We start from the raw sequence: 21,374 nt of genomic DNA, 5'->3' as shown, positions 1-21,374 counted from the left end.
CCCCCCCCCCCCCGGTTGCTGTTGCTGCTGTTTCTGCTGTGACATTTTAAAGGATTTGTAGGGAGGAGGAGGAAATCAGACACGCCTGGTTGAGGCCGAGCAGCAACAATGGAGGGATGTGGGGGACCTGTGATCTGCCCCATGTTGCTCCCATCATCAGCATGGGATGAAGCCACAGAAGAGCTTCTGGGCTGCGTCTAGAACTGAAACGGTGCCATCAGATTTTCATTTTTTTAAAAAAATGTGACCGTTTGGGGAAGACCCCACTTTTCATTCGCAGGATGAAATAGGTAATATATTTTTTTTTTGCTTGCAAATGTTTGGTTCCTTCTAGCGTGGTTTGCAGAAGGAAGCCAAATTTTGCTAAGCATGGTTTGTCTGCCAGAAAGGAAGGCGAGTTTCATGGTCATTTGTTTACGCCAAACGTTGAACAACCGCAGATGTGGGGGGAACTCGTTGAAAAAGGCCCATGAGCAGAAGGGGCAGAGGAAGTGAATCTAATGGGGAAGGCAATTTTTTGTTTTGCTACTAATGAACTCTGTGCCTTTATGCAGTCTGGCCATGTCTACTGGCAAAGTGCTCTTCTTTTGACCATTTATTTAAGTTGTCCCTTAGAGGCCAGAATTTTTTGAGAATTATTGAACACAGAACAAAAGGGTATGACGTTGCATTTCTGCCTTCTGGGAGGTACTTATGGGCATTACCACATTTAATCTCCCAGAGTTCATGAATATTTTGCATTCAAGATCTTGGAATATTTACTCCTAGGTGTGTGTGTGTGTGTGTGTGTGTGTGTAGCAGAGGCTTGCACAAAATCAAGTCTTCATGCATCAGGGGCTTGGGTTGCAACAACCTTATATGTGTGCCAGGGAAGTAGCTGTGTCTTTCTTTCCTCTACACAAAGGTGAATTTCGACTTCTTGAAGCAGTCAGTGAGCTGGTTTGCAAAAGCTCACAAGAGTTTTGCTTTTTTTGGTTACAGCTCATGGTTAGTGAAAAGAGAGCTTCGCCACAAATCCCAGTTTAGATGGCATTCTAAGCCAAACTTTGATTTAGCTCAGCACATCACATCAGTTCAAGTAACTGGGGAGGAACAAACTGGCTGTGAGCATCTATATGGGTGTCTGCATGTTCATGCATTCTTGCTAAGCCAGGATTTAGTGTGTCTTGTGCACCAGGCCAATATGTAGCAGGCAGCAAGCACTGGGTTTTGCATTTGTTAACTTGGCCTCAGTTTTCTGAAATCTTAATATCTAACTCCAGTGCTTTTTTTCTGGGGGTACGCAAGGGTACGAATACCCCTAAACATTTTGTGAATCTTTGTAATTTGTCCATTTACTGTATTCCCCCCCCCCCAATTTGAACGATAAAATGGTGGTTTTCTTGAGTCAAATTTTTTTTAGAGTACGGTAAATATTTTTTAGAGTACTGTAAACATTTTTTTTAATAGAAAAAAGCACTGTCTCACTCCCTCTTTATTTGTGCTTCTGGGAAGAAAATGAACAACAGTAGTATCTTGCATGAAACGATGCTATGAATATTAGTCAGGATATAGTGGAGGAATGTTTGAAACCAATTAAGAAGTTGATGAGTATTTGGGGGGGGGGGGGGGTTGAATGTGCTGAAAATGGTCACAATGGAAAGAATAGAAAGTGGCGCATATCCCAAAGCAGCAAGCTTGGAAGAGGTGGCTAAATTGCTGCAGGCTTCAGGGATGGCATTTAGCGCTTGCTGCATGATACTGAAGTAAAATCCATCCTAGGCAGAGATTTCTTTGCAAGGAAGCTAGAAGCGTAGAGAAATTGACTTTTGTCCCTGCTGACATGTCTCCGGGTACTTGAGTGACAGATTCCATTAACTTTATTAATGAATTCATTGGCTTCGAGGATTGGGGTAGAGGGAACTGGAGGAAAGCGGTTTTCCAGGATGACTTGCGTCTTGCTTATTCGACACCAAGCGTGAAAATCGCACTGAGAACTCAAAACTCTGTGCTCATCATAAAGCATGCCAATCAACAAAAAAAAGGTGCATATAGAAAATGTAGCAATAAACAGCCTCGGTTAGCGTGTTCTCTCATTCTTATTTTTGCAGAATATTGACATTTCTGGCAGGGAACTGTGTGGGAACAGAAGGAAATAATAGATGATGACTAAGGGGAAGGGAATGTAACTAGAGACTGAAAAATGTGATTAGATGCAGATCAGGCCAAAAAAAAACCAAACCTTTCTGCTTATTATGCAAATTTGCAATCAATTGCAATTTGTGTGAAATGTGCATTGAGTGCTGTACATGAGTTTAATTAGTGCATCTTCCAAGGAACCATAACCTGAGGTAACAAGGCCCGCCTCTCAGGATTTCTCGTATACAATTTGGCTAGTAAGAAGGGCGGGGTGTGTGTGTGGGTGCGCCCCCCCCCCAACAATTCAGTTCACTCTTTACTCTGCTCATGTGCTTCTCATGTGACATCTCACCAGACATTTATTTTGGGAGGCTATGGGAAGACTGGAAAGAGTTGTTCCTGTTTTAAGGATGGCTGGCAGAAACGCAATTGTCCATCTTCCTCTTTACCTAGGTAGAATAACAATTCGCCTTTTGAACACTGTGAAGTTATGGTGGCACCCGAAGGTGCGACAATAGGTGTGTCCAGGCATAAAACAGACTAAGCTCCTGGGAGGAAAGGCAGGTTTAAAATGGGATTAATAGTAATTTGCAAGTTGGGCGAAGAATGTCACCATTTTGAGTATATAGAGAGCATTGTATATCTTCTCGTTGAGGTAAGAAAAGGCCACAAGTTCTCACGTTTGCCAGGTTTCATTTCTGTTCTCTTTGTTCCTGTCAGGCATGGATGGGAAGAAATGCAGCGTATGGATGTTCTTACCTCTTGTGTTGACACTGTTTACCTCAGCAGGACTGTGGATTGTGTAAGTGACCTTTGTGGATCTTTTATGGTTTCTGGGTGGAATAATTTTCTTTGGAGCGACATTAGTCAAGGGGTCTTGGCATGCTTCAGGATGAACAGTTCTTTCCTGGAAGAACATTGTTCTGCCATTCTGCTGAACAACTTGCCTTCTTCCAGGAATCACCCCTGGCATCCCACCCCTCATTTAGGTAAAGGTAAAGTGACCCCTGACCATTAGGTCCAGTCGTGGCCGACTCTGGGGTTGCGGCGCTCATCTCGCTTTACTGGCCGAGGGAGCCAGCGTTCAGCTTCCGGTCATATGGCCAGCATGAATAAGCCGCTTCTGGTGAACCAGAGCAGCGCACGGAAACGCCGTTTACCTTCCCACCAGAGTGGTACCTATTTATCTCTTTGCACTTTGATGTGCTTTCGAACTGCTAGATTGGCAGGAGCAGGGACCGAGCAACGGGAGCTCACCCCGTTGCGGGGATTCGAACCGCCAACCTTCTGATTGGCAAGCCCTAAGCTCTGTGGTTTAACCCACAGCGCCACCCGCATCCCTTTTACCCCTCATTTAGAATTGTCTAAATGTCTTCCTTCCTTTCTTGGCAGGTATTTTATAGCAGTAGAAGACAACAACATTATTCCGCTAAATGTGCTGGACAGGTAATATATATATATATTAAATCTTACTTTCTAATGACACAGTCCATTATGCTTCACAGTATCAAATCATCAGGGTGAGTTTCAGCACATGAACTCAAAGCAGTGTTGGGAGCCCTATTCTGCTGACCCCTACAGAGAAGCAGAATTAGTTTCCCTGGAATTTCATCATATAATCCTTTTAGCTGACTTTACACAGCGATGCTCTCGGCTAATAGCCTAGGGCAGTGATGGCCAAACTTGGCCCTCCAGCTGTTTTGGGACTACAACTCCCATCATCCCTAGTTAACAGGACCAGTGGTCAGGGATGATGGGAACTGTAGTCCCAAAACAGCTGGAGGGCCAAGTCTGGCCATCACTGGCCTAGGGTGTTATCCGCCAAACAGCAATGCAAATAGAAGCAATAGAAGAAATGAGTGGAAACAGTGCAGAGTTCCTTATGAATTGAAAGTTACTCTGCTTGATTTTGCAGTCTGCTAATAGCACCTTCCTTTTCTTGCAATCTACTACTAGCACGTTTTCTTTTTTAAAAGCAAGAGTAGGTCAGGCTTGAATGAGCCACCTTTTGCTTTTTTTAAAACCAGAGCTCAGAAGTCCACCAGCTGCAGCCAGTTGCAAAACAGTGGTGCAGACGATGGAGCCAGTCTTGGTTACCTACTGCACCCAGTGAACCCTGCATTGGCCTGAATTAGTGCCTCCCATTAAAATGACAGCTAAAGCAGAACAGCAGAAGCCCCTGCCCAGGTGGGGAAAGCAGGAGACAACCTTGCCACATCCCCTTCCTAGGTAGCATGCAGGCGAGGGCCAGCAAGGAAACCCCCATTCCATCCATGACCACGACAGCCTTTCTCACCCTTCCCTGCTGGCTGTCCCTTGTGCTGCTGCCGCCTGCCTGCCTGCCTCTACAGCTTCAGTCACAGTTGGGACAACTGTCCAATGCAGCCTGTTGTCAAGGCTGGCCCAAAACATTTTGGCACCTGAGGCAGACCCCAAAATGGCACCCTTCTCACATTAGGGAAGAAGAGGTGAGGGAAGATCTACATCAAGAACAAGGGGGGAAAGAAAGATTGGCATTAGGTTCTGCTGCCCCTGTGAATTCTGCCACCTGAGGCAGTTGTCTCACCTTGCCTCTTGGTTGGGCCGGCCCTGAATAAAGATCTACGTTGGGATCTGCTGCCCCTGTGGATTCTTCCGCCTGAGATGGTAGCCTCACCTTGCCTCATGGATTGGTCAGCCCTGCCTGGCGTTGCCCAGTAGCAACCAAGGCATCAAATGGAGGACCAATAGCATTGCTGCTACTGGCTGTCACAAGCTCTGCAGATTGGACTGACCCAACACCACCGGTTCCCTTTTAAATTTGGCAAATGGTTTGGTGTTGCACACACATATACACACCCATTAGGTAGAGGGAGTCTGTCACTGCAGGCAGGTCTAATTCAGGGATCAGGAACCAGCAGCCCTCCAAATGTGGTTGGGCTATATACAGGGGTCAGCAAACCTTTTCAGCAGGGGGCTGGTCCACTGTCCCTCAGACCTTGTGGGGAGCCGGACTATATTTTGGGGGAGAAAATGAACTAATTCTTATGCCCCACAAATAACCCAGAGATGCATTTTAAATAAAAGCACATATTCTACTCATGTAAAAACACCAGGCAGGCCCCACAAATAACCCAGAGATGTGTTTTGAATAAATGGACACATTCTACTCATGTAAAAACACACTGATTCCCTGACTGTCTGTGGACCGGATTTAGAAGGCGATTGGGCCGGATCTGGCCCCCAGGCCTTAGTTTGCCTACCCATGGGCTATAACTTCCATAATCCCTGACCATTGGCCAAGCTGGCTCGTGATGGTGGGATTGGAGTCCAACCATTGGAGAGCCACACAGGTTCTCCATTCCTCTTCTAAACTAAATCACATTCAGTAACATTCAGTAACCAGCCCTGCAATTCTGACTCGTGTACGACTCATTTCTTTTTTTCATCCCTTAGGAAGGAAGGTCCCCAAAAGCCTCCTTATATAAGGTAATGAAGTCACTTTCCATCCTTTATGTCTTTCCCCCCAAATAAGGCCCATTTTTAAACCAGTGGACCATTTTACTGATTTATGCATCTCTGTTGCAGGCTTAGTTGAATTACAATGATGCGCATTATATTTTTGAAGTATTGCAGGTGACGCCCCTCCTGCAAGCTGTGTGTTTAGCCAAGTCATGAACATGGCAGCATTTCTAGGTAGGCGTTGCATGGAGAATGTCTGGCTTCTTCTTTTATTTTTTTGTCTCTTCTAATTTGTGTTAGCGAATCGCCAGGTTCAGCTCAGTAAATGTTGTCAAGGCGAGGCCCAGTAATCTGCAGCTATTCTGGCTTAGTTCTCACTGAGCGGGGTGGTTGGGCTGGACAACCTGAGACTGAAGGTCATGTGGGGGACTCCTCCTTCATAAAAAGAATTGAAATCTTTCAACACAGAAGATTAGGATGTCAGGGAGAAGGCTAGACTAAGTCCCTTCTTCCTGACATGCTGGATTTCTGCATGCAGGGTTTCTTTAATGGAGGAGCAACCAATCGTAGGAAACCCTACCTAATCTCAAGTTATTTAGCTCAGATGCAGGTTTTAGGCTTGGCATCAGCATCTAACATCTTTGGGCATGGCCCACCACCTCTGACGCCTACCTGGGTTTGGGGTTTACTTAGCAGCAGAGCTGGCTGCCATTTTAAATTTCCCACAATGCCCTGGAGCGACACTACACTGTGTTGTTAATTAAAATTTCAGGCAGTTTGCAGCACTGCTCTCTGCCACTGTCAGTAAACCTTCTGGGAAGGGCAGTGTGCCCATTGTAGGAATGATAATGTTCTTGGGGGCCAAACCAACATCACTTAGCCAAGTCTCCTCAAAGCTGCTCCAACACACCATATTTTTCGCTCTATAACACGCACCCGACCATAACACGCACGTAGTTTTTAGAGGAGGAAAATCCGTAGGCATGCCACCCGTAGGCATGCCCTCCATAACACGCACAGACATTTCCCCTTACTTTCTAGGAGGAAAAAAGTGAGTGTTATGGTGCAAAAAATACGGTATTTACTGCCTCTGAGAACTAGACCTGTAAAACAGGGGTGGCTAACCCATGGCCCGCAGGCAAGATCCAGACCCGCAAGAGGTTTTGTGGCTCTTGAGACACCCCCCCCCCCGTAAGTTTGTCATTTTTAATTTGTAGTGCTATGGTGCCAAATGATTTATTTTTAAAACATTTTTACAGACTGCTCCAATAGGTTCTCAGATGTGATACTGCAATGCCGAAAGATTTTTTGTGGCCTCCCAAGGCCACGTAAAATTTGTTCATTTTTAAAAAGTCTGTTTTTTTTTAAAAAGGACAATTTTTGCAGGTTTCCTTCTGCAATTTTATGATGCCAAATATTTTTGTGATCCACCCATAAGACCCACCAAAATTTGTAACAACAACAACAACATAACAGCAACAGCATTTGTTTTCCCATACTTCTTTTCCACTTTGGCCTTTGCTCACTTTGACATGTAGCCCTCAGGGGCCCGCAGCCCAAAAAAGTTATCCACCCCTACTATAAAATAACATATGCAAAGGTTGTGTAAAATATCCACATAGTGAAACATTATAGTCGCCGTATATTTTTGCTTGTTTGTTTTTAATCATCTCATTTTTCAGGCAATATTTGTTTTTCTTTGCATGACACTTGCTATCAGTTTCTACTGCTTTAAATTCTGCATGTGTGTGAGCACAACAATAATTTGATTAAGCATATAATAAAGGTGATAATGTACCATTTGTTATATAACGTTCACAACCCTTCTTTTAATTGATGGTCAGTATTTCTTTGCTAGGGTTAGGAACTGAGCCATAGTAGCCCTATAGCAGGCTTATAAATCTGCGCTCACCTGGTTACCTGGGATGTGTAGGCCATTGGTTATGCCAGTTAGGGCTGATGGGAGCTGTGGTCCAAAATATCTAGAAGGCTGCACATTGGCTACCTCCAGTCTACATATATACAAGGAAGACACTTCTGACAAAAGTTTATGGTATGCTGTTTCAAATATAGGGTGACCAGATCCAAAGGAGTGCAGGGCACCTATGTGTAGAAGAAGGGAGTTTGGCAGGTATGTAAACTGGAGCTACCAAAATTCCTTTTCCTACACCATTCTTAAAAGTACCAAAGGCCTGGCTGCCTTTGCTTCTGGGTCATCCTTTGTAGGCAAGATTCAAGCACAGTGGAGATGGTTAATGGGAGAGAGGTTTCCAGGGTCCTATCAGGTCTTAATTGTTCCGGGTGGCCTTGCTTTTGACTGACCAAGAAATAACTTAGGAGGGAGGCTCTTGCAAGTCCGCTGCCCCAGAATTAAAAGAGGGCGGATCCTTTTGCACTTTTCAAGTTCCATAGCCAGGCTGTGGTGGGTGCATTTGTAAACCTGTCTGGCAGACCTGTTTGGACCTAGAATTATATTGACGTTTGGAGTCATAATTGCGCATGAGTGTCACGTTCTCGTTCCTCATTTCAGCGCTTGTCGTGGCTGTCCTTCGCTTTATTCAGCTAAAACCAAAAGTTTTGAATCCCTGGCTCAATGTGAGCGGCCTGGTGGCGTTGTGCTTGGCCTCCTTCGGAATGACTTTGCTGGGCAATTTCCAGGTATTGTGTGTGTTCGTTCTCTCTCTCTCTCTCTCTCTCTCTCTCTCTCTCTCTCTCATCTTCCCCAATAACTGACTCCCTAAGCCACACCCCTCACCAGCACCTCTTTGCACCTTCTGTGAGCGTTTTTTGGCTGGAATGTGTCTGTGGTCTCTTGATTATACCTCTTACTTGCCTGGATGAAGGATAGAAAAAGGCGTGAGCGTACAAACTAGCCTGTGCTACAAAGGTATCCTTTATATCCATTGCTCTGCTGCTTTTATCTGTCTCCTCCCGCCACTGACATTTGGCCTCCAGAAGGGCACCCAGAAGGAAATGTGGCCCTTGATTGAAAAATCTTCCCTGCTTCTTGTCTGTCCTGAATGGGAGTGTGATAGAAGTCCCACGTTGAGGTCTTTCCCATCACCTGCCATTTTCAACTAGACAAGCCAGGGGTCGAACCTGGTATATTCTGCATGCAAAAGATGCGCTCTGCCCCAGAGATCTTGCCTGGCATATACAGGCGTCTTTTTAATGTTTCTAGACCACTGTTCTGTTGTCACATTCCAAATGGAATCGAAACACATGCAATCGCATGTTGCAGTTGATATGTACGAGCAAAAAAAACAAAACAAAACAGAGGCCAACCAGAGAATATTGAGAAGCAAAGCAGCTTATAAGCTTGATCTTTATTGATCTGTTGCCACAGGGTGCTCCCCTCACCCATAGGAAAGGAGGAGGAACCCAGAACAATGGCACGCAAGGCCTTATATGGACTTTTGAAATTGCTACCCTGTAGATCAAGACCATCCCCAGAAACATCATACAGTGGTGCCTCGCAAGACGAAATTAATTCGTTCCGCAAGTTTTTTCTTCTTGCGAGTTTTTCGTCTTGCGAAGCACGGTTTCCCATAGGAATGCATTGAAAATCAATCAATGCGTTCCTGTGGAGACCGTCCGGGGACAGAGGGGAAGCGCCTTCCCCTCTGTCCCTGGACCTGTTTAAAGCAAGGGGCGGCAGGGAGAAGATTGCTTCTCCCCGTTGCCTGCCCCGCAATCTCCGGGGACAGAGGGGAAGGTGCGGAGCTTGCGGGGCGTGCGCCTTCCCCTCTGTCCCCTCTTTTGAAGCAAGGGGCGGAGGGGAGAAGATCGCTTCTCCCCGTTGCAGCCCCTTGGTTCAAAAGGGGTCCGGGGAGAGAGGGGAAGGCGCGCGCGCCTTCCCCTCTGTCCCCGGAGATTGCGGGGCTGGCAACGGGGAGAAGCGATCTTCTCCCCGCCGCCCCTTGCTTCAAAAGAGGTCCGGGGACAAAAGAGGTCCCCGGAGCTTGCGGGGCAAGCTTCGTTTTGCGAAGCAAGCCCATAGGGAAATGCGTCTTGCGAAGCGGCTAAGAAAACAAAAAACTCCTTCGTCTAGCGAGTTTTTCGTCTTCCGAGGCGTTCGTCTTGCGGGGTACCACTGTACATACATCACAGAAGGGGTATAACCTAAGACCACCCCTCAGATACATCATACCTACATCACAGAAAAGGCGGTCTAAAACAGAAATTTGAATGTTGTTTTTCTCCTGTCATTGTTTATCTCCTGTCTGGCAGGTTACTGGATTGGATTGCCTGGGGAGCCTGGCCAGTCTTTTGTAATGATAAATACTTAGTTCCTGGGCCAGATTGCAGGCTCACACCCTATTCAAACACAGACATACCCTCAAGACAGGATTTGTGAAGGAAAAGACAATGGGGAAGCTTTTCCATTTGACCTTGCAGAGAAAACACCTGGTCAGCCTGGGAGTCAAAATGACTCCATGGCTGCTTTCCTGTGCAGCTTCAGACATGTGGCCTATGTACATGTTTGCTTGGTACATTTATGAACCTTTATTATATACATAAGACCTTAATTTATTTATTTCAACATACTACATCCCCATAATCCCTGGCTGTGCTGGCTGGCGCTGATGGGAGTTAAGATTCTAACAACATCTTGGAAACCTGCCAGTTCCCCATCTATACAGAATACTTCGGCCGGATTCAGTTATTTGTTTCGGCCATGAGCCATTAGGAAGTTTACAAATGTGGTGATTCAAATAGTTTACAAATTAAAGCATATGTCAGGTCTGCAACAGAACCCAAAATGTGAAACTTTGTTAAGTTCACATGGGCCACTCTGGGCGGCTGCCAACAGAATATACAAGAACACAACAGAATACCGCATGTTAAAAGCTACCAGATACAGGACTGCCTTCAGATTTAATCTGTCCCCCATCAGATAATCTCCCCTTTCACATTATGCGATCACAAGGCTCATTGCTGTTTTTTCTTGTGACACCACAAACGATGGTCTGTTTGTTTGTTAATTATTAAACAGTGAAACAGCCATGTTTTGTCAGTGTGTCTGAATTAAGGCATTGTCTCATTAGTTTCTAGTTCAATAGTCTGTTAATAATAATCTACAGTAAATGTCTAGAACAGAGTTATTCTATTATGATAGGGAAAGGAGTATTTGTGCTGGAAGAACCTCTAAACCCCAAACCCTACTGACCTCATACTGACCAGGATGGAGGGTGGGGAGGAGAAAGTTGCAGAGGAAATTAGTATGCCAGCTATAGGGCTGGAATATTTTCCCCTCCTTTTTCTCTCTCTGACTGTGTGTCAGAGGAACAAGCATTCTGGGTTCAGTGGCTCCAAAAACCTCCCCTCTTCTGCCCCATCATACCCCTTGAACACCCCTTATTGCCATTGTGGCTGTTGGAGCACTGATAACAGAGCAGCAAGGGTGGCAGAAGTTTCCATGTCACATTAAAGACAGGTGAAGGACAGGACTCCTTCACCGCTTGCAGACCTCCTTCTCTGTGGGTGAAGGGAGAGATCTCCTGTATCCCATGGCTTCTGGGGTATGTTCTCGGGGATTATAGCACTTGCCCTAAACAACGGTAATGTCCCTTCTTCTGTGGCTTCCTTCTCTTTTACCGTACTCTTAAATGACTCCTCTTCCCCACCTGGCAAATTCTCTCTCTCTCATTCATATATATATATATACCGTATTTTTCGTCCCATAGGACGCACCTAGTTTTTTGGGGGGGAAATAAAGGAATTTCCCCCCCTTTATTTCCCCCCCCCCCAAAGCAGGTCAGGGAAACCGAACCAGGTCGAGGAACAGCGGGATGGCGGCGCTGCGCCTCCCTGCTGTCCCCCGAGCTTGTGGGGCTGGCCCATGTCTGCCCGGCGCGAGGGGCGCTCTGCATCAGTGCGCCCCGCCCGCCCGCCGGGCGGCAGGCTGCTATCCGCAGCGTGGGGAGCTTTGCGGGGAACTCCTGCAAGGCTCCCCATGCTGCGGATGTCTGCCGGGCGCGGACGGCGCTCTGCTTCAGGGTGCCCCTCGCGCTGAGCAGCAGGCTGCTATCCGCAGCGTGGGGAGCTTTGCGGGGAACTCCTGCAAGGCTCCCCATGCTGCGGATGTCTGCCGGGCGCGGACGGCGCTCTGCTTCAGGGCGCCCCTCGCGCTGGGCAGCAGGCTGCTATCCGCAGCGTGGGGAGCCTTGCGGGGTACTCCTGCAAGGCTCCCCACGGTGCGGATGTCTGCCGGGCGCGGGGGGGGGGCGCTCTGCTTCAGGGCGCCCCTCGCGCTGGGCAGCAGGCTGCTATCAGCAGCGTGGGGAGCCCTGCGGGGAACTCCTGCAAGGCTCCCCACGCTGCGGATGTTTTCCTGAAGCCTGGAGAGCGAGAGGGGTCGGTGCGCACCGACCCCTCTCGCTCTCCAAGCTTCAGCAAAAGCCTGCATTCGCCCCATAGGACGCACCCAGATTTCACCTTCATTTTTGGAGGGGGAAAAGTGCGTCCTATAGGGCGAAAAATACGGTATACATACATACATACATACATATATATATATATTACATTTCACTGGTTTTACAATCATTTTTACATTTCAAAACTTGACTTCTTTACCCCACTTTCCTTAAATTTATTTTTAACATATTCTGCATATACAAATTTGTTCATTTATTCCTCTCCTTTAAATATATACTCTTACGAAACTGCAGGTTTGTTACAATAATTCTGCCAGTGTTTTTATCTGTTTACAATTTATCCATGAGTATTCCATAAACCATTTCCATTCTTTTGTAAAAAGTTTGTTATCTTGATTTCTTATTCTTCCAGTAAGTTTCACCATTTCTGCATATTCCATTAAGTTTTTGAATCTATTCTTCCTTTGCTGGGACTTCTTCTTTCTGTTTTTGGGCAAGTAGCATTCTTGCCGCTATAGTCACATACATGAATAAGTTTCTATACATTTAAGTAGTTCTGTCCCTATAATTCCCAAGATTTTGCCCCTGACAAAATCTCAGTGCACCTTTGCCCATCGTGTGCTGCTCTTCTTCAGCACCCTAAAGAAGAGTGGATTGCATGTGCTTTCAGCATGCAGGGCAGAGTGGATCCCTCCCTGCTTTAAAAGGATCTCCTGCCTAGATTCATCTGGCCGCCAGATGGCACTTTCTGTAAGTTCAGTATTTCCAAACAGCTGCTTCTCTTTCAGGCTGTCTCCATCCTCCTTTTGAGTTTCATGTTTCTCAACTCCCTCCCTGTCTCGTATAGAAACGTAGAATTGTAGATCTGAAAGGTGCATGGTCACCTAACCTTCAGCCCTTCTCATAGAGGTAGGCCCTTCACCCTGATATCCCAGCACCCCTGAAATGATAGCATGCTGCAAGTAGGAGAATCCTGTCTTATTGTGTTCCTAGCAAGATCATCAGCCACCAATCACACTGCATTACAAGCTGCCTTTGAAACGCCATCAGATTTTTGCATGCTCCGCAGCTTGATGGGAGAAGGGCAAGACCTATCAAGCCCATACAGCTAGTGGCTCAGTTCTCATGGATTCTGTCCAAGGTGCCTGCAGGTCACGGAATAAATGTAAGCCGTGTTTTCATGGGCCAAAATCTGATGCCCGCAGAAGCCCGGCTTAGGTGTTGCTTAGTGTCAGGGCCCAGGCTGCTCCAGGCAGATGAGATGATTTATTTGGCAGATGTGAGGTAGGGAATGATACATCCATAAAAGGAAACTGCGCATTTATAAGAGAACAGGGCCTTTATGCTGAGGTGTGCAGGATTTACTACCACTTGCGTAAGAGCCCGCCATTCCTATAAATCCCAAACCCACCTACTGTCGTAAAGAAAGTACATTTCATGTAGAATTATTCTTCTGAGTGGATTAATAGCAACAGGAGGCCCGTAGGTCATGTTATTATTTTTTTTTTAAAATAAATTTTTATTGATTTTACAAAGTTTTTTAAAACACAATACAAACATGTAAAAAGACATACAAACATGCATAACTTCGTAACCTTCATTTCATAAACCTTGTTTCTTGGACTCCCCCATACCTCCCCTTTCTGCATCCCAATATCCAAAGTTTTTCAGCAACTTCTAATAATTCTGTCAAAAGAAATGTCTTACTAATCTTTCCTCCAATCTACTCTTATATCGCTGAAACCCTTGGCCCGTAGGTCATGTTAAGCTTGCCACTCCCTGCAGCCTGTTATTGGTGCCAACCAGGACTGGGATACGGGAGAGGATGTGGAACAGCACATCCTCTGTTCCCCAAAGAATCCTGGGTGCTGAGAATTGTAGCTCTGTGAGGAGTGGACTATAGTTCACAGGATTCTCTAGGAGGGTGCTTTAAACTACAGTTACCAGATTTTTTTCAATGAATCTGGGGACACTTTTTTTTTAAGCTGAGTAGCAACAGGGAGTCAGTAGTGGGGATGGTGAGGCAAAAGACCCTGGGCCCAAGCAAATATGCATATTGTATAAAGGTGCAAAGCCCTTCTTTTGCACCCTGTGAAACATAAATGCTCTGTTTTTAAAAAAACTGGGCAACGGCGTGCCACCGTCTGTGGCTCCCGTGCCTCCCCCATTCTCCTTCCCCCTTCCCTCTTTGTTTTGACTGATCAGGGGAGGCTTAGAAGTCGTGGGGTTTCCCAGTTTTTAAAAAAACTATGTGCATTTATGTTTCACAGGGTGTGAAATAAGAGCTTTGCACCTTGCCTGGCAGAGAAACCGTGCGCCTTGCTCCCCTCCTGGGCAACGGCTGCCCGCCTGTGACTCCCAAGCCTCCCCCGATCTGTCAAAACAAAGGGGGAAGGGGGAAGGAGATCTGTACCGCCAGACATCCCTGGTTCCCCCTTGGCAGTGGCGGCGGCAACGAGCAGCTCCTGAAGCCAGCCAGAGCCAACTGTGCTACCACGTTGGCTCTGGGCTGCTGAGGCTGCCGCTGCCACGTTTCCCGGGGACAGATTTGCAAATCTGGGGACATTCCGGGGACAGATTTGCAAATCTGGGGACTGTCCCTGGAAACTGGGGACATCCTGTACCCCTACTTTAAATGCCTTAGTTGTCTCTTCTGATCAGAAAGGGCAGAAATGTTTCCTCTTCTTCTCCAGCTCTTCCATCCTTCTTTACTCCAGGCACGTCTTGGGTGGTCAGACGCAAAAGACGACAGGGCTCCTGAAACTTTTAATAGCTGTACAGAAGAGAGAAGCTTGGCAGGTGTAACTTGCATGATAAGATACACCTGCTGAAAACCCCTCTTCTGCACAAATCTTAAATGTGCAGGAGCTCCACCTTAGGCACCTGCCCACCTTAGGCGTGCCTCTGAGCCATCCACCTTGAAGGATTGAGGGGAAAGTAAAGTCATCCACACATCAAGGTATTCTCTCACGCATGTTGAGTTCAGCAGTGGCAGCATGACCGGGTTCGCTCTGGGTCCTTAGCAGAACCATGTAAACTAGAATCATCTGGAGGTTTGAGGGCAAGAGCCTTTTCTATCAATCACATCAAGGAAGGCCACCGGTTTTGTTGTCCTTACAGCTTTCGAACGATGAAGAAATCCATAATGTGGGCACATCCCTGACCTTTGGTTTCGGCACCCTGGCCTGCTGGATTCAGTCTGCCCTAACGCTCAAAATAAACCTGAAGAATGAAGGAAGGAAAGCTGGGATCCCACGAGTCGTCTTGTCGGCAGCGATAACCCTCTGCGTTGTCCTTTGTATCCTTTAATTCTGCACATTTTCTCCAGGTGCCAACTTCTCATCTCAAAGGAGGAAAGTTTACGATCTGATAAATTAGAGTTTGCAGGCAATGAACTGTTTGCATGAGGCTGTAGTTTGCCATTGCAGTGCATATCAGCACATGTACTGTGAAATCAAGTCTTAACACTAATCCCCAGAACTCGTTCAAATTATGCATTTCTGAAACTATAAATTCCGCTAAAATTTAAATTTTGATGCAGGCGATTTTTGTGTGCCAAGCATGTAAGCTTGGATTTTCAATGCAGTCCTGTGCCTTAAGTTGTGATCCTGCAAATTTTGGAGGTGCAAAACCAGAGATCGGTATTAAATGGGTGCGGTTTTTATGAACGTGCCCTCACTGTCACATGCAAAATTAGCTTTCCTTTCTCATCTCCTTGTTTTGCATACACACCACATTGGAAACTTGCCAGCCTTATTATCCCTTTTGCATGCTTTTCTTCCTGCTAATGCAGTTCTCAGAAGACAGAGGTAAGGTTCTAATAAAACAACAGCAGCAAGTTGAGTCTGGTAAAAAAAACAACCCACGTCATCTGAAATGTCCTTACATAAGCCTTGCGGAAGTATGATGAACTCTTGATGGATCAGTGTGCTGGTGTAATAAAGTGGGTGTCTGCAAAGCGGGGGGTCTGTTTTAATACCAAATGGGGTGCATAGGAAGGGGAGAAAAACTTGGCCCCCTCCCCAACTTGGCTTCTTTCAGCTGCGAATTCCCCATGAATACCAAAACCCAAATGGGTTATGAAAAGGCCCAAACCTCACATCGCATCTTGTGAAGAATAAATGATGCAAAATAAGAGATAATAATAATAATAATAATAATAATAATAATAATAATAATAATAATAATAATAATAATTTATACCCCACCCATCTGGCTGGGCTTCCCCAGCCACTCTGGGCGGCTTCCAAGCAAATATTAAAATACAGCAATACATCAAACATTAAAAGTCTCCCTAAACAGGGCTGCCTTCAGATGTCTTCTAAAAGTTTGGTAGTTGTTGTTCTCTTTGACATCTGGTGGGAGGGCGATCCAAGTTCAAGTTAAGCAACTCACAGAATTCTACTTTTTAGGTGCAGAATTTGGGTTGACGGGGTGCGAAATGTTTTATTTTTTAGCACAGCGTTGACACAGCCCTACATGTAAGACAGCCTCATCCACGTTCTCTTGAGAGCCAGTGTGGTGTAGTGGTTAAGAGCGATAGACTCATAATCTGGTGGACCGGGTTCGTGTCTCCGCTCCTCCACATGCAGCTGCTGGGTGACCTTGGGCCAGTCACACTTCTTTGAAGTCTCTCAGCCCCACTCACTTCACAGAGTGTTTGTTGTGGGGGAGGAAAGGAAAGGAGAATGTTAGCCGCTTTGAGACTCCCTAAGGTAGTGATAAAGCGGGATATCAAATCCAAACTCTTCTTCTTCTTCTCTTCTTCCTGCGCTCGAGCGCCTCTTGCACATTTTTCCTTGACGCCTCTCCAGATTTCATCTTGATGTCCCAGAAGTTCCACATGCACGCTGCGCGGATACAGTGGGGAATGGTGATGTGCTTCCTCTGCTACTTTGGCTCCTTTGCTGTGGAGTTCAGACACTACCGCTTCGAGATCATCTGCTCCGAGTACCAGGAGAACTTCCTCAGCTTTTCCGAAAGCCTCTCCGAAGCGTCCGAGTACCAAACAGATCAGGTGTAACCCAGGCCACTCTCTCTTTCCTTTTGTCGTGGCTTTAGGTTCCCATAGACACATGGTTGAACCCCTGGTCCTATTCCTCCCCCTTTTCTTTTTAAAATACTTGTTCATTTTCCACGCCTACAAGTTGCCAAAAGGTATTCCCCCCCAAAAAACCCCACAGAACTAGGTATTTTAAGAGACACAGAACTGCCACCACCCTCTGTGCCTCTTTCCCCCACTTCCTCATGATGTATTTTGCAACGCAATGTGCGATGCAATGTAATACCAGCATCTCCCCAGGCACCTATTCTGTGTCATGTTGTGGATGTCGCAAGGAAGAGGCAGCAAAGGGATGTGGGGGCCGCTTTAGGAGGTCTAGTCCCACCCTAAGGGTACCTAGGAAAGGTGGGAGGCAGGAGTCTTCTGAATTCATCGGTGTGGCTGCAATACACTTCAGAACAAGATTGGCGCCTTTGCCGCTATGGGCCTGGCTGTGCATCAGCTTCCTGTACTCCCTCCCTTAAATGCAAATTTTGAACCGCAGGAAGGGCTCCCAGAAAAGGTAGCTGCCTCCCCTCAGTCTCACCCCTAGTGCGCCAGGGAATTTGCTCCCAGTCTGTGCCAGTCTCTGCGATCTAGGGAGTTCCTTCATTTCTGGATTTGCTCCTCGGTTGGGAAACATGGAAGCTGCAACTTCTGGTGCAGGCTTCCCCAACCTGCGGCCCTCCAGATGTTTTGGCCTACAACTCCCATGATCCCTAGGTAACGGGACCAGCGGTCAGGGATGGTGGGAATTGTAGTCCAAAACATCTGGAGGGCCGAAGGTTGGGGTGCCTGTTCCAGTGTCTGTCTACCTCCATTCCTTGCTTCCACCTTCCCCACCCACCCCCACTCAGCCAATTGCAGCAAACAGGTCTCTGAAGATGCCACACAGAGGAGGGGCATGGATCCGGTGCGTGCATGCATGGAAGGAAGACAAGGAGGAGCCACAGCTACTTACGCCTCTTGCTTCAGATGCAGATTTAACAGGTTACCCCACGCTGCAGCCTGCTATTACATTACCTCCCTCCTTATTGCGTGGCACAAGTCTTTTAAAAGTGGAAGGGCCTTGCTGGAAGGGGGAAAGCTGGCAAACCTTGAAGCAGCCTAGTCTACTAACTAAAGCATCAGGGCAAAGGAGAGAGGGGACCTCTCATTCTTCTCCTGAAACTCAGGGGTTAGGGTTGCCACCTTTCCCCTAAACGTTAGGGCTTTTGTGGTTTTCAGAACCATGCTGAAATACTGCAGGTGACAATTTGCTGGCTAGGAGGAGGATGAATGAAGTTCACCCACGGACCATCTACATTTTTAAATAAACGCAGCCAACATTCCTTAGTTCTTTTCTCCTGCTGTTGATGGGCATGGGGGCTTCCAAGTTAAATGATTGGAAATGAATGCATGGTCAAAACATGGGAGAGTATCCTATGATTGCATTGGGCCAAAGTCTGCTGTTGGACATGGACTATTTTGCTTTAAAAAAATAATCCACTTCACTATGTAAAGTACACAAACGTCTCAATAGGTAGAAAGGTAGGTTTGGGGGAGGGGCTGTAAGAGGTGAAACCAAGACAAATGAGTTTTATACACGGCATACAGCAACTGAGATGCACACAAATACACATAGCTAAAATAGGCTTCTGTTCAAATGTGTTTTACTGTAAATATTATGTGATGTTGTTTTTTTTAAAAAGAAAATGTTTTACGTTGTATCATTTTATATTTTGAAATTTTATCGGAAGGAAAAATCCGTTTGTGAAAGGTTTTTCATTTTTGTTTTTCCTGATATGCAACCACTCGAGCTGAAATTCAAGCTTTTTTTTGGTGATTTATTGTACATTTCTTAAAAGAATTTCTTATGGCACATTTCAATACAGCTGAGCAATGACTTAATTCCTGTACACTAAAACATGACCACTAAATAAATTTCTTTTATGGAGAGCGCTGAGTATTTATTGCACATGTACGAACACCCAAGAGAGTGTTGGATGGAGCAGGAAAGCAGTTCTGCAGCTGCATGCATGGAGATGCTAATATTTTTTATACTTCAGGTGAGGAACTTTTTCAGACCAAAGACTGTGTTTCTTTCTGAGATACCACCTAGGGACCATATGCCAGTGGCGGGCAAGGCCAAAGGCAAAACCATAGAGGGATTATAATACATTGATGTGATTGGACCTAGGACCCACATACCTACGGGACCGCCTCTCCTGGTATGCCCCTCAGAGGACCTTAAGGTCCACAAATAACAACACTTTTGAGGTCCCGAGCCTCAAGGTGGTTAGATTGGTTTCAACTAGGGCCAGGGCCTTTTCAGTACTGGCCCCGACTTGGTGGAATGCTCTGTCACAAGAGACTAGGGCCCTGCAGGGCCTGCAAGACAGAGCTGTTCCGCCAGGCCTTTGGTTTGGACTCGGTCTGACTCTTATGTTTCCCTCCCCTTATGGTCTTGATTTATTGGCTATTTTAAAATGAGGCTGCATTTTAAATTGCATTTTAACCTGTATTTTAAATTGCCCCCCCTTTTTTCTCGTATTATGTTTTTACTGTGATTTTATTGGTGTTAACCGCCCTGAGCCCGGCTCTGGTCGGGGAGGGCAGGGTATAAATATTATTAATTGTTGTTGTTGTTTCCGTTCATGTGGCATATAGGCAGCTTCAAGGATGAGCGGCAAATGTGCCATCCATGTTCACGATACCTGACATAGTGGAAGAGAACTGCCCCCTGTTCAAAAGAGCTTAAAAGTCTAACGTTTAAGAACATAAGAAGAGTCCCGACCAAAGGCCCACTTAATCCAGCATTTGTCCTCATGTTCTACACAACCTCTGTGACTAGCAGTCAGTGGTAGCCTGTCTAATCCACTTCTGGCGCCATCCAAGTTTATGGTCATAGTCTTAACAATGCACCGTGTGAAGAAGTGATTCTATTGGGCGAAGAGACTTCAAAGGAGAGGGACATAATTGGACAAGGATCTACTTTTGAAAGCCATCATCCTAAACGTGGGAAAAAATCCTATTGACAAGGGGTCACAAGCCCCTCTCTAGCCTTCATCCAAACATGCTTGAGGAGGGCAAGGGGCTGAACTGAGAGGCCATGGGGTAGCCCAGGAAAAGTGGGGTGGCGGTAGCAAGGAGGAGGGCGACCTAGAGAGTGTTCTGGGGTCCAAACTGAAAGGTCTGGAGGGCCACATTTGGCCCCTGGACCTGAGGTTTCCCACCCGTTGTACATCTAGGCAAGAGAGAGACATTATGAGAGCTTAATAATAATAATTGTACTCCACCTATCTGACTGGGTTGTGCCAGCCACATTCGCACTCAGCAAAAATACTTAGGAGGGTATGAGGGGTGGTGCCTGGAGGGCCTTATTTGGCCCTGCATTTCTTCACCCGTCTTGAATTTATTAGTCCTAACAAAATCTCCACATCAAAAAATGAAATGTGTCTCGTCTCTTGCACAAATTAAAAATACATTCTGTGCATTGGGCCCCAAACGGGATAGAATCTTGTAAACTGTTTGGCGTGTCTGCCCATGACTTGTAATTCACTAATACAAAACCAATCACTGAGCAGAAAACACATTTTTGGGGGGTGTTGTACAGAGAGAAGTCTCCATTTCTTCTCTGACCTCCATCTCATCTTTATTTCTATTTCACACAAGCAGCTTCTTCTTCCAACGATTTTTTATTCTGTAACTTCTCTGGAACACACACAGAGAATGAAACTTTGCTGGTTGCAAGAGTTTCATGCTGGTTTAGGTTTTTTTGTGCCAAGCTTTCCACATAACTTTTATACAGCTCTGATTAATATTTGTGACTTGTTTTGGGGAGATCTTACTTCTCCTTTATCAGAACTGTTCCTTTTGCACGGAACTAGGTTTTTCCAGAGCTTCAGCCTATACAGACAGATTTGAATATTTTATAGATCACTCTGCTCCAAGGTGAGATTAAAAATAAAATAGCAAAGTCAAACATTTTTCTTTAATTTTTATGCAGACTAATTTTATGTTTGGATTTTTGTGGTTTTTATATCCTGGACACCATACTTATCTCTAGCAAGATGAATCAAAAACCACAGGAGCCTGTTTCCTGGAACAGTCTTTTCTTGAAGTGAAAGGCCAGCTAGAATTATGTAGTAAACTTTAAATGAAACTTTAAATGAAGAGGCTGCTGGAGGTTAGGTAGGAAGAGTTTAGTTGCAATTAATCTTGCATATAACAGCCACTTTCCTGTAGATTTTTCATTCCCCAATATGCATTTCATGTTGTTTTCACTTTGATATTTCTAAGCTCACATCTTTCATAAACTAAACTGGCATGCGCTGGACTTTGATTGATGTATTTAAAATAAAATCCTTCCAAACAAATTAATAGCCTCTCAGGTTCTGTTCATCCTCTTGCCTATT

At 45.9% G+C, this 21,374-nt stretch overlaps 1 protein-coding gene across 19 annotated transcripts in view; it reads left to right on the top strand.

Moving 5' to 3' along the window:
- The window catches only part of TMEM150C (transmembrane protein 150C), a 55,773-nt gene extending 36,858 nt beyond the window's left edge, over positions 1 to 18,915 (top strand). For 10 of the 19 annotated variants that reach the window (XM_083459060.1, XM_083459058.1, XM_083459055.1 and 7 more), the window contains 7 exons: positions 2,839 to 2,920; positions 3,511 to 3,564; positions 5,554 to 5,586; positions 5,726 to 5,793; positions 8,090 to 8,217; positions 15,057 to 15,234; positions 16,751 to 18,915. In XM_083459060.1, the coding sequence (XP_083315186.1) occupies positions 2,841 to 2,920; positions 3,511 to 3,564; positions 5,554 to 5,586; positions 5,726 to 5,793; positions 8,090 to 8,217; positions 15,057 to 15,234; positions 16,751 to 16,959 (750 nt within the window). In that variant the 5' untranslated portion in view covers positions 2,839 to 2,840 and the 3' untranslated portion in view covers positions 16,960 to 18,915. Of the gene's footprint in view, positions 1 to 2,838; positions 2,921 to 3,510; positions 3,565 to 5,553; positions 5,587 to 5,725; positions 5,794 to 7,632; positions 7,691 to 8,089; positions 8,218 to 15,056; positions 15,235 to 16,750 lie in introns of all 19 variants that reach the window. The other 9 variants (XM_083459071.1, XM_083459063.1, XM_083459070.1 and 6 more) reach the window with 2 other exon arrangements.
- Positions 18,916 to 21,374: the final 2,459 nt, after the last annotated feature.

This window comes from Podarcis liolepis (assembly GCF_965112155.1).
Source record: "Podarcis liolepis genome assembly, chromosome: 9".
Classification (NCBI taxonomy): domain Eukaryota; kingdom Metazoa; phylum Chordata; class Lepidosauria; order Squamata; family Lacertidae; genus Podarcis; species Podarcis liolepis.
Note: the sequence above shows the minus strand (reverse complement) of the source record. Positions and strands in the feature narration are given on the sequence as shown.